The 12,233-nt window shown below is 42.7% G+C and overlaps 2 protein-coding genes across 3 annotated transcripts in view; both read right to left on the reverse strand.

The window, feature by feature from the left end:
• Nucleotides 1-368: 368 nt before the first annotated feature.
• LOC104465196 (actin-like protein 7B) lies at nucleotides 369-1,649 on the reverse strand. The gene is given in 1 exon segment (XM_010078146.1): nucleotides 369-1,649. A coding segment is annotated over 1 exon segment (1,281 nt).
• A 1,582-nt stretch (nucleotides 1,650-3,231) lies between these two features.
• The window catches only part of APTX (aprataxin), a 10,004-nt gene continuing 1,002 nt past the window's right edge, over nucleotides 3,232-12,233 (reverse strand). The window contains exons 2-7 of one of the 2 annotated variants that reach the window (XM_010078144.1): nucleotides 12,134-12,180; nucleotides 9,614-9,700; nucleotides 7,803-7,862; nucleotides 4,806-5,032; nucleotides 3,848-3,951; nucleotides 3,232-3,554 (exon numbers count right to left, since the gene is read on the reverse strand). In XM_010078144.1, coding sequence (XP_010076446.1) covers nucleotides 3,400-3,554; nucleotides 3,848-3,951; nucleotides 4,806-5,032; nucleotides 7,803-7,862; nucleotides 9,614-9,700; nucleotides 12,134-12,180 — 680 coding nt within the window. In that variant the 3' untranslated portion in view covers nucleotides 3,232-3,399. Of the gene's footprint in view, nucleotides 3,555-3,847; nucleotides 3,952-4,805; nucleotides 5,033-7,802; nucleotides 7,863-9,370; nucleotides 9,701-12,133; nucleotides 12,181-12,233 lie in introns of both variants that reach the window. The other variant, XM_010078143.1, reaches the window with a different exon arrangement.

Below are 12,233 nucleotides of genomic sequence, written 5' to 3' on the forward strand. Positions count from 1 at the left end.
TAGCTGCTGTCTTCACAGACAGCTTCTGTGGAAGCTCTAACAAACAGATGTAGTTATCAGGAATGGAAGTAATCCATTCATGTTGAAACAGGGAGTTGCTTAAGAAATGTCCCAATTTCTGAGCAAACATGTCTGTAGGGCAGCCTGATTCTCTCGTTATAATGTAATTTTGTCACCTGTCTGCTGTCTACCTTCTTTAAATACAAAATACAAACGAAAAAAACTATTTCAGGCACCCAGTAACACAAGAACAATAAGGTCCAGCAGAAATCTCTTTAATTACAGCAAGGGGGGGAAGGGAGGTGCTCTTGAATTGACTCAGGTACCCTTTGTCAACACTGGTCTTTCTACAACACCCAGTGTCTTCTTCAGAAGCACTTCTTAAAAATGCAGGAAGGACCCCATTCTTCATATTCACACCTGTAAACCCAGAGGTCCTGGAAAGAATAGAGTGAGGCCAGAATAGACCCGCCAATCCACACTGAAGACTTTCTCTGAGGGGATGCAGCTATGGTGAGGATGTCACTGGGGCACAACCTGGCCAGTTCCATCTGGAAGCGGTCAGCAAAGCTCTCCATCATAGTGCTTCCCCCACACAGCAGGATATTCCCCAACATTTTATTGTAGACATCAGCATCACACTTCTTGAGACAGTTGAGTGTCAGCTGCAAAAGCCCTGGCTGATTTGAGCCATATAAGCCTGGATTGAAGAGTGCTTCAGCACTAAGGAATCTCTCCTTGCCTACAGTGATGATGTGTCCATCTGGCAGCTCCTAATCCATTTGTTGTTCCTCAACAGGCAAACTCAAGTCTTGTGTAAGGTCCAGAGAAGTGTAACAACACTTCTCTTTGAGAGCTTGTACGATGTCAAGCTGGTGTTCTGTGAACACATTTCCAGACTCATTTAGTAACTTCATGAGATAGCGTGTGATGTCCAAGCCAGCATAATCTACTCTCCCAGTGACACTACGTAAAATATAGCCTTCATAGATGGGAACAACATGCGAAGCACCATGGCCACTTTCCACCACAAGAGCTGAGGTTTTTCCATAAGAGTACATGGACAAAAGGGACTGGTAGGCAATGTGGACAGCAGGTATGTGAAATCCTTCAAACATCATCTCAGCATATTTCTTCTTGTCAGTGATGGAGCACAGGGGAGGCACTGACACCAGAACAGCATGGTCCTGTGGCTGAATCTTCATCTCCATCTGGAAAATATACTCCAAAGTATCTTGGACACAGTTCCAGTCCACCACTATGCCATGTTGTATTGGGTTCATGAGTGTCAAGGGTACACTGCTGCTCTGAATCTCTCTTCCAACAAACGTTTCTTTTTGATTGCTCTTAGGCTCCTGCGTAGGCTTACCAACTGTAGATGAAACAATGCAGGAAGGCCATGGGTCCCTGGCAAAGCCACATTTAAAGTAACCTGTACCAATGTCTACAACTACTGCTTTAGTTTCTTTTGTGGCCTCAAGGCTACCCTTGGTCGCAGATATGTGGCTGTCCTTTACAGGCTTCAGACAGCTTGCATCCACTGCTGCCATTCTTGCAGACCTTTCCTGTACAGCTGTGTCTTCATACAGCAAGGGCCGGACGTGCTTCTTGGTAGCATTTACCTGCCACCGCTCCCCCTGGGTCCACATGAGCAGCTGACGTGTACCTGGAGGCCTGATGGCAGTGGTTCTGATGACACCATGAACCACCACAACCACTTATGACATCATATGTAGGGTTGCCCCTCAGGAACCAATGCTCTGCGTGCAAGTGTGTGACAATCGTGACTTAGACAGCTGCACACTGTTTCTACAGAGGTGGATTGCAAGTGTTTGTGCTGCACTTTGACCTGCTCTGAGAGGTACTGAAAAACACAACACCCACCCAGATGTGACAGGCCATGAGGCATAAACAGTGCATTTAACTGTGATGCAGCGGGGCTTTCCTTTCTGGCCTGCATCTGCCGTGTGAGGAGGACCACAGTTCTCCAGCATTTGCTCTTGGTCTGTAATAGTTCTGGTCGCTAAGCATTAGCACTACTTCATCTCTGGGGCCAAATGAGGCCCTGGTTTGACTGGGTCAAGAGTGAATCCCTAAACTGGCTGTGCTTTTGTCATAATTTCTTTTTTTTTTTAAATGTTTTGTTTTCTAAATGTAATATTACTAATGTCAGCAAAAAAATAAAGTGTGACTGGTGTTTGAAATAAGGCCACAGCCACCCCCTCACCCGTACTGCCCCCTGTTCCACTGCAGGAAGATCTTTTTCTTTCCCAGCAGCAACAGGTCGTTTGCCACATCGGAGTGTGTGCAATAACATGCTGCTGCATGGGGGCATAGAATAAGACACCCTCAGAATACGTTATCAAGAGTTATGAACATTTTCCTTGTATAACGAAAGCTCTGTGTGCTCTTTTACTGAAAGCCATTTCATCTAGAGGGCAGCACTTAACAAATTAAAACTGCTTAGAATGAAATTGAACCCTACAAACCCATTCTGGACCCGGAAACAGAATTTTATTATGACTGTTCTGTCTATCTGGGAGTTCACCTCCTGACAACAATCAAATGACAAAGGCTCACCAAAATCCTAATGTGGAGAAACAGGGCAGCATTAAACCACGCAACTTCTGTGCCAACCTCAACATATGCAGCCAAGCAACTACACACCTTGATAGTTTATTACTCTGGGAAGCAGTAAAGCTGGTCATTGCATATTATACATGTATTTTCATATATATAAATTATTAAATACATCCTTGCACATGAAGGAGATAGGCTGCCCCTGTTAGAGCCTGAGCAGTGACTGCCCTGGACCCCTGATGAGGGGAGGTGCCTGCTCCATAAGGCGAAGTTCAGCAGCACTGAAATCTTCAAGTCATGCTGTGGCACAGCGAAGTGGCAATGCTGTAGCTGATGCTCCTTCCCATACACTCTCAGTACATTCCTTTGACAGTTTTGCTGTCAGCCACACCAGCCTCTGCAACATTATCACTTAACAGAAACTTCAGTGCTAGGCATCATGAGAAAGGCCTCTGAATCATTCTTTGTTCCTTTCCTTTCTCAGTAGAAGCCTAGATCTGGGCTCAATGCCTCAGCTTCTGAATTAAAATAAATCCTTTCACGCAAAGTAACGCTGCTTCAAGAGTTTGGTTCACATACAGATTAGCGTGGAAGTACCACAAAAAAGCTGCAAACATACCTTCAATTTCAGAAGTGACTTTATTTTATGTTGGTTCTTCTAAGCTACTACAAAGTTAGTATGCTGCTGTTTCCAGGCTACTTTTTCCCACATTACATTTGTCATTCCAGTTAATAAAAAACATTCATGTCCACTAATATTTTGGGTCTTTGTTTTAGCCTGAAATCTGAAGACAGGTTGTAAAATGATTTTTTGCAAAGTCATTCTGGTCTATGTTTCCTAAGATGTTCCTTTAACTGTGGAATTGTGGACAGCTGTTGTTTGCAACGATGGCATCTGAGGGGCAATTTGAGAAGTTCAGAGACATGGTCTTTGACCATCACTTTTCCCTTGCTTCTTACCATCTCTATCACATCTGAAAAAAGAGACGAGAGGTATTAGAACCACGTAGCATCATGAAACACACAATGATGGAGAATCTCTGTGCACTGCTTTGCATACACAGCATGTCATCACTGCATTCTAATTTAAACCAGTCACAAAACATGGCTGACTTTACTTAGTGCTATTCCCCAATATCTGAAATTATATAAAACCTTGCACTTAGAATTTATGAATTAGAATTTATGGCTTACACATTTGTTTGGAAAAAAAGCCAGAAGCCACAAGCAGGATTACATGTTATGAAATACCTTTTCTAATCATTACCTTGAGAGTTCAAGAAGTAGTCTGTAGTAAAAGAGTTCCAGTGCTTTTTGGTTTTCAGGGCCGGAGAATCAAAGTCCTGGCTAATTACATGCAAATGTAGCTGACTGAAACAAATATATTATGTAGATAAAAGAGAAGTAAAACGTTAATGTTCAAAGTTCTTTTGCAGTACTATCAGTTGCAAACATGATTCAGCACAGTCAAACTGACTTACGGGTCAGTCTTACGTTTGACCCATAGTCCTGTGATAGAAGAAACCCAGTCTGTTCTAGAAGCACTGTCTCATGCCAAGCATTTCACTTAAACAGTCAAGGTCACTAGTTGGCATATTCCACTGGCCCCTAACTACAGTCTATATTCCTGCTAGTTTCCAAAAAGGCAGGGACAGTGGTTTCAATAAAACAGAAGTTTAAACTTGACAGTAAAGTACCTGAATGGGACTTGATAAGTGACTCAAAGCTTTGTCCAAGATGGAGAACCACTTAGGAACACTGACTGCAATACCCACAGGCATTTGGACACTGTAACATCTGGACTTATTTAAACACAAGATTCAAATCCTTGCTCAGTATCAGGCAGGACCTGACAGGCTTAAAAGTCACTCTCTGATCCCAGAATGGGTGCCCTGGGAGGGGGTGTGCCCTCACACATGGCCATTGGCAGCACCTCGTCTGTTGCTGGGACCAGACCACAGGCATACTGCAGCACCAGCTACAGACCTCTGCTAGGGGAACCCAACGCATTTCCAACCAGACCTATGACGCCAGTGTAGCCCATCAGCATGTGTGCAGCAGTGCATACACAGCTGCGCCCAAATGACTCAAAACACCAAACTGCTTGTAGTGTTCAAGAGGATTAGTTGTTCTTTAGCAATGCCAGATCACGTTACAGATTTAGTACCAAATCTGTATCACCAGAACAACAGTCTCCTCCACCTGATGACTCATGTAGGTCTTACCTCATACTGGGGATAGCATGGTAACCCAGTCTGAACTCCAGACTCTCTCTGTCAGGGCATTGTTCGATCATTTTTTGCCCAACTGCATGCATATGTTCCAGGAGTTCAAGATGGTCCTTGGTGACCGACTTCAGACTTGAAATGGGGTCCCATGGTAAGATGAGCCAGTGGTAACGTGCTTTGGGATATTTATCCTTAATGACTACAGTATTTTCATCTTTGTAAACCTTGCAAAACAAATAACTAGATTATTTACTGATGAAAAGTTAAATATCTTATTCCTATAAGCACTGTATTTAGTGGATTTTGAGATGTTATCCATCTGCACATCCCACTGTGGTTGCAGAAGTCCATAAGCACATGTATGTGTTGCTAGTGCAACTGGGACTGTCAGGAAAAAAGCTAGGGAAGATTAATAGATGGGGAGAAATATCGAGCAGCAGGGAACTCCACTTCAAGGAGAATATTTGCTGGAACTAAGCTGGTCCAGGATACACGCCCTCCTCCAGACTACCCACCAGGCAGCTACAGAGAGATGTTCCAGCATCCCTCTTTATATACTGTAAGGAAAAACCTATTATTATGCAGCAATACATTAACCATTGCTACAGGTGGATATGAAGTCTCTTGAAAATCACCTGGACTCAGATACCAGTGAGGTCTAGGAAACTCTACTTCCATCAAACTATATTCAAACTTTGCAGTGATTGAAACAAAAATGACAGCACTGTGCTCAATATAGAACACGTAGGAATGCACCAGACTGCCTCATCCTTTGCAGATTTATGGAGTGAAAAACAAGTCTCAGAGGTGCTACAAACAGTGTGCCCAGAGCTGCAGTCCTCCACGGGCATTACAAAGACAGAATGATTCAAGTCTGATCTATTTCAGTTCACGCTACTGGATGTGCTGCTTTGTAAGATCACTCACAAAAAGGAGGACAGATTCCTGTCTATCATGATCTTCTTCCCTTGTTTTAATTTTCTTTTGCCTTCTGCAACAATTTGATGCAGCTGAGGGAGAGAAACACTAGCAAAGCATGTGGAGAACACAGGGGACAAACCTGCACCTGGCAATGAAAATCTGTCAGGTTCTGAAGCAGAAACTGTGTGCTGTGTCTCTGATCTCTTAGCAGTGCATCTATTGGTGAGACATGGATGACGTCTTTGTCATCTTTGCTAATTATTTTCATATGTTTATATGCAGAGCTGATCAGCAGTCTTGCTCTACAGGAAGAATAAAATTTTATCAGCACACAAATTACAGGACTGATTCTTTCAGCAGCAAGGCTGGTTGATGTTGTCATATTTTTATATACACACGTTAGCGCCTGCATAAGCAGCCAGGGGAATGGGATCACAATCAAGTGTTTTCAGAAGAAATAAATACTGCCATTTATTTAATATTTTATTAAATAAGCCAAGATAGGAGTTCTATTGTTTGTGTATTTAGTTCAGAACCACAACTAATAAAGCTAACACTAAGTCACAAACAGTTATTTGTATTCTAACTTTCAAAGAACAGTTTTAAAATCTGCTTGTCTTCTGGGTCAAGAAAGCACTGTCTTGGTAACTGCTAGCTGAAATTCTGCTTAAGGGATGAAGATTGAGCTTCATGTTCAAGAAGTTAAGCAAGTATTTCAAGAACTTTATCACCCACCATAGAAAGACTCATTTGAAACTGCAGGAGAATGGGCATCCAGTTCTCCTACGACTCTACACAGTTCAACTCTTCAGACTTGAATTTAAAAATCAGTCAAGAAATAGGGACCTTCTGATTAGTTATCAGGGAAATTCTTTTCAGCTTGAGGGTCATCATCACCCTAGGGGGCCCAGTGAGGTGGTGGGATTTTCGCCCTTGGAGATCATCTCAACTCAAGTGGACAAAGGATGGGGCAATCACACCAAGTGCAAGTGGTCAGACTGCATGACCTTCAAAGGTCTTTTCCAACTGAAATTACTCAGTGAGTTCAAGAACCAAGTATCACAGGTGTTTGCGTGTGAACATGCACTTGTGAACACATACACCTGCTGAGAAGTACAAAGGGAAACACACATCCCTAATGTTAAGATGGCCGTGCTGCAGTCAGCCAGCCAAAACCCACACTAAACGGAACCAAGCTTCAGGCCTCACTCTGCCAGAACATGGAATATTGACGGAGAGCATTCGCCTTCCTTTGGAGTTGAGCTAAAACACTTGTTTTTGACAAGGAGTTGTCTATATATTTGCCGTAACTTAAAAACAAAATTAGGTTCTATACATAGACAAGGAAGATTCTCTCAGGGCTCTCTCAGAACACAATAATGAGAAAGTTTGTATACACCACAGCCACAGAAGACATTTGTCAGATTTCTTCATCTTGAGTCTGACCTCCCCAAAAACAGGCAGCAGACAACAAAGAGCTCAAGGAAGACCATTATGCAGCCACAGGGAAGCAGAGGGAGGGAGGAGCATCTGCAGAAGGTTAAGATAAACCACCCAGGAAATTCCTGTTGGCACAAAGAATCGAGGTGGAAGAGGAGCCAGGGCTCCTCCTGGCCAGGGCATCCTGTCAGCTGGCACAGAGCTGTTGCAGTTCAAGAGTTTGCCGGAAACCAGGAAACTGCACCATGCTTGGAAACAAGGCAGTGCTGACTGCCAGCAAACAGGAACCTCTACTGCTTGCTCAGCTTTAAACCACACCATTTTAGCTGGTTTCCCTGAGGAACCAAAGCAACTGCACTGCTTGCCTGCTCTCCCACTAACCTTTTTGAAATCCGTTGGTCAAATTTGGCAGTGTAGAGAGCTCAAAGATAATTAAGATAACAACATTCTGCAAGATCAGTAGCATTAATTTGGGAGCCTCTACTACACTACAGAGAGACGTGCAAGTACAATTCAGCCCTTATGCAGTACTCCACTGGTTAATCAGATCATTAAAGTAAACTGCAGAAGAAATTAGGCTCATTTAACTTTGTTAGACAGGAGCTACTATAAAGTACAAGTACAAGCTCTCACCTGCATTTTTGGATCTTGCATGGAGCTCTTTAGACCCTGACTCCAGTGTCCTAAATGTTCCTAAAGCACAGAAGGAAAAAAATAATATAAAAGGGAATAAAGAATACAATTATATGTTTTAAAGCATTTAATTAGTATACAACAGTAAAATAACAGCTGGATTACAGCTGAATTATTTCCTTTCTATAAATGCCAACACACCTGCTCCAAGTGACCCCACAAAGCTACTTTTGAAAACTTCTAACATGATACTGTTAAGATTCAAAGCTAAGTCTTTCAAATGTTCAATAAGTCAATTAAAATTTAACATCAGGGAGCTCTAGATCTGTTTGACTTTAATAATTTGCAAGCACATGTTATGGCACAGTCCTTATCACCACTGATGACAGATTATTTTACTGAAAGACCCTCTGCTTCATGGATCACAAGGGCCAAAGGAAGTACAAGGATCTCCATTAACCGTCCTATCACGTGCTGCTCTGCACAGAACAAAGACGTGGTTGCGGTGTGTGGCCCTACTCTTAGATGGACTTATTTTTTAATATTGTGCAAGGAGTGGCTTTTACAGAAAACAAGAAAGGCACAGGAAGACCAAGCCAACATTAGCAGATATCTCTTAACCTAGTTACTGAGCACCTAACAGAAAGTGCCTTGACTGCACTTTCTTCAAAACAGATCATGTTTTATCTGTTCAGATCACTTTACAGGTGTTATCAACAGTGACGATCATCATATTCTTACAGAGGAAGATGTTCAAACATTATTATAGTGCTGACAGAAAAACACTGAATTGTCTTGTCTCCCTGCTCATACTACCACAAATCTGACCCCAATGTAACTAGCCTGAGTTCACAAATGAATGGGGACTGAAATTTTGTCCTGAGAAGTTTCAGGACAACTCCAGCAACTGCACTGTTAGAGTTCCAGATGCACTAAGCAGTCTTTTATTTTGTCCATGTCAGCAGGGATGAAAACTCCCTTTCAAAAGGTTATGGCTGGTAACATTCATTAATATAAACATGGTTTTCTACCATAAGGAATGACCAAAGTCTGAGATGGCAGAGGGGAGCAACTGAAAAAAAAAAAAAAAAAAAAAAAAAAAAAAGGGGATTCAAGTTGGTCAAGTTGTTCCATTCTCCATGTGTAAGCTTTTAGATAACCCCTGCTCTATTTGTAACACAGCAGATTTCATCTCAAGAGACAAGCACCGTATCCAGGCGTGACTCCAGCTAAACTGAGCTCGCTCATATGGACTGTCCTAGCATGAACTACAGCAGGAACCAGAGACTAAATCCTCATTCACTAAAAGCAACCACCTTCACACACACAAGCACCCTCACACTCAGGTTAGAATGGGTCCCAGGTAACTTTCTCAGGACCTAGGTAATGTCAGGAGCAGAGTCGTGTCCTCAGTGCATGTCAGCTCACGTACTCTGAATACTCTGAGGACCTCTTTTCACCTGAGACGCTTCCCCATCAGCAGTACCCATAAAAGTGAAAGACCAAAGCCCTGATGGAGGAGACAACCCCAGGAGAAAGAGCACATGTACTACTACCAATACACTTGCCTTTTTGCTCGAAGTTCCTTGATGTGGAGATAAACCAGTATGGCCTAACTTGGGATTTGCAGAACTGCCTTGTGCTTCCACCACCTCCATTTTCCTTATCTTTCTGGGCACAAGCTCTACATCATCATTCTCACAGGAGTCCTCACATGGCATCTTATCATTTTGTGTTTTATCTTCTGCTTCTGTAACAGTTTTCCCTGACTCTTCAGCAAATTGCACCATGTAGGGGTAGAGTTTATTCACAATATGCATAACTTGGCCTGGCTTCATTTTCACCTCTTCATCCTTGCCAATATCCACAAGATCAACACTAGTTGGGTTGACTCCTATCTTTGGTAGGGAGAAAAAGGAAAAAAAATAGTAAATGACGTCGTAACTGGTATTGCCAACTACCACTCTGTCTTCCTGGAACATCTCTATCCTGGAAAGTAAATGTATTTTGTATTCACTGCACCCCCTCCCCCCACTGACTTGCTCTAGAGGATCAAGGAAATCCAACACTGGAGACACCTCTCTATGGCCCAGTCTTGCAGTCACAGCTGTGAGCACACAACCCTCAGGGGCTTGGTGTTATAGGGACCTGACAGTTCTGAAGCAGCTGGCTACAGAGTTACAGCGAGACCTGTGCCACACTTTGCTCAAAGAAATTAACAACCTATTAAATGACCCTTGAAATAACAACAGCCTTAGTAACAATTATTTCTGAAGAGTAACAGTAGTTTTAACAAATTATTTCAGTCCAATCATCCCCAGAAAGTTTCCTGTTTTCAAATTATTTTACTTTCTCTTTCTTCCCCTTTTTACTACATTTTGTTTTTTTGCTACAAAACACAGTCCCATCAACACATTTGCCTTCAAATGCACAAGCACACTCTTCGGGCTTATTTCAAGAGAGAAAGGAGTTCAGGCTCAGAACTGCCGCCTCACCAAGCACAGCCCACTGCTAACACTTGCAACATGCTCCCTCCTGCATCGGAAAAAAAAAAAAAATCAGGAAAAAAGTCTCTCTGAGCCTGTAGAACAGTCCACTATGCAGGGATCAGCTCCTTGCTCCCATCTTTTTCTTTTTTTTTTTTGCTTCCCCAAGCTGAATGTGATAATCCTTCTCTGGCCCACAAAAGACTTGTGTTCAAACCTGGCGACAACACCTGCCTTCAAGGGAGGCTAAACCTCTCTGTCCACCTCAGCTTGGACAAAGTATATACCAGCTAATCTGTATTTTAATGCTTTTACTTTCATTTTGCATCTTACACTTTCACAAAATCAACTCTGCTATTCATTCTGTTCCACCAGAATATGAAGCAAGCAAGGCCAAATTTTTACCTGACTCTCTCATTACATCAGTTTACAGCTCTATGCAACTCTAATTTTCCCATGAAAGCAGTGTTTTAAAGACTGAGAAGTTAACTTAAGTTTAGCTGATAACTGAAAAGCAATACCTTTTCCTCTGCCTCTGGCATAACTAATAGCGCAAAGTGGTGTGGGCAACCTACAGTAACTGACAGACAGATTTTGCCTGATCATGAGGGTGAGCCTAGGGAAATCAGTAGTCTCCAACTTCAGCAAAATGCTTTTGGTTAATGTTTATGCATGAAACAAGCTTTAAGAAACCAGCCCTTCCCTGTGACTGACAGACTCTGCCACAAAATGTTTCTTTAACTTTGTCACTGTGATACCTGCGTGCTTCACAAGATGGTACTGTGCCTCTCATCTCCTGGTGTTCACTGCAATCAAGCACTTGCCCGATTCCAGCCAGGATCTCTACAGCCTACAGTTTCACACAAGTCAAGAACACTTACGTCCTCCAGGCTAATACACTATCAAACAACTGATCACTGGATCCCTGTGCCACACACAAATCACCTGGGAAGCAACTCTAGAGCACGCAGCGAAAACATGCTAGCACCCAAAAAGTACTCCCAGACCTGAGATTACAGCAACATGGTATTGAAATTGTGGCTGACTTCTGTGAAAAAGTGTCTGAGAGACCTTTGCCAGATTCACCAGATACTGGTGGGGTCCCTCTGCTTACTGAGCTCTTGGGATGTTTTTACAGAAGACATTACTCCTCAGCAGGCAGAACACGTTGATGCGTTGTCCACACGTGCTGATGCTGCAGATGCATATATGTGCCCCAACACCTGAAGCTAGAGAATTTTCCCTTCATATTATCTCAGGGACAGTGATCCTCCTAAGTATAAGAGTAGGCCTACAACCCATCCAGTTAGTAACACAAGAATGCCTTCAGTGCTGTCTCACATCCCATCCCTTCCCAGAGGTGAACACACCTTTGGCTCTGTCAGCCATGAAAAAAAAATTCCAGAACTTCCCAGTCCCATTAACAGAAGAACCAATTGGACCTTAAATGAAGGGCTGCCTCAGCTTTTTAAGTTTAAGGCTCAGGAGGCAAATCAGCAAGTTTAGGGAAACTCCACAGTCTCCTAAATGCAGCCTGGAAGAACAGGTTGAGGATTCACAGACACGTTCTGTAACACTGCAAGTCTGGCTGCCGCAGTCTACAGCATATCTGCAAAGAACAGTGCAGTCTTTCTGTTCAGGTACACAAAAAATAAAGAAAAAAAAAAAAAAAAAAAAAAAGGACACATCCCTTACAAGGACCACTCACTGTGCTCTCCTTTGTCATAAAACAGCTTTAGGCCCTTCAAACTCAGTGATCTGAATCATCACTTGCAGCATTTGTGGAGTTTAAGTGCAACCACCATCCCAGTATCAGAAATATTGTACACCCATTTAAAAACATACCTGCTTAACTGTGACATACCCCTTGTTACAGTCTGCTTTTAACTGAACTGGAAAGAAAGAACAAAGTGTCACAAAACAGTGTAAATAAAAAGGCTAGAAC

This window comes from Pterocles gutturalis, unplaced genomic scaffold (assembly GCF_000699245.1).
Source record: "Pterocles gutturalis isolate BGI_N339 unplaced genomic scaffold, ASM69924v1 scaffold29318, whole genome shotgun sequence".
Lineage (NCBI taxonomy): Eukaryota > Metazoa > Chordata > Aves > Pterocliformes > Pteroclidae > Pterocles > Pterocles gutturalis.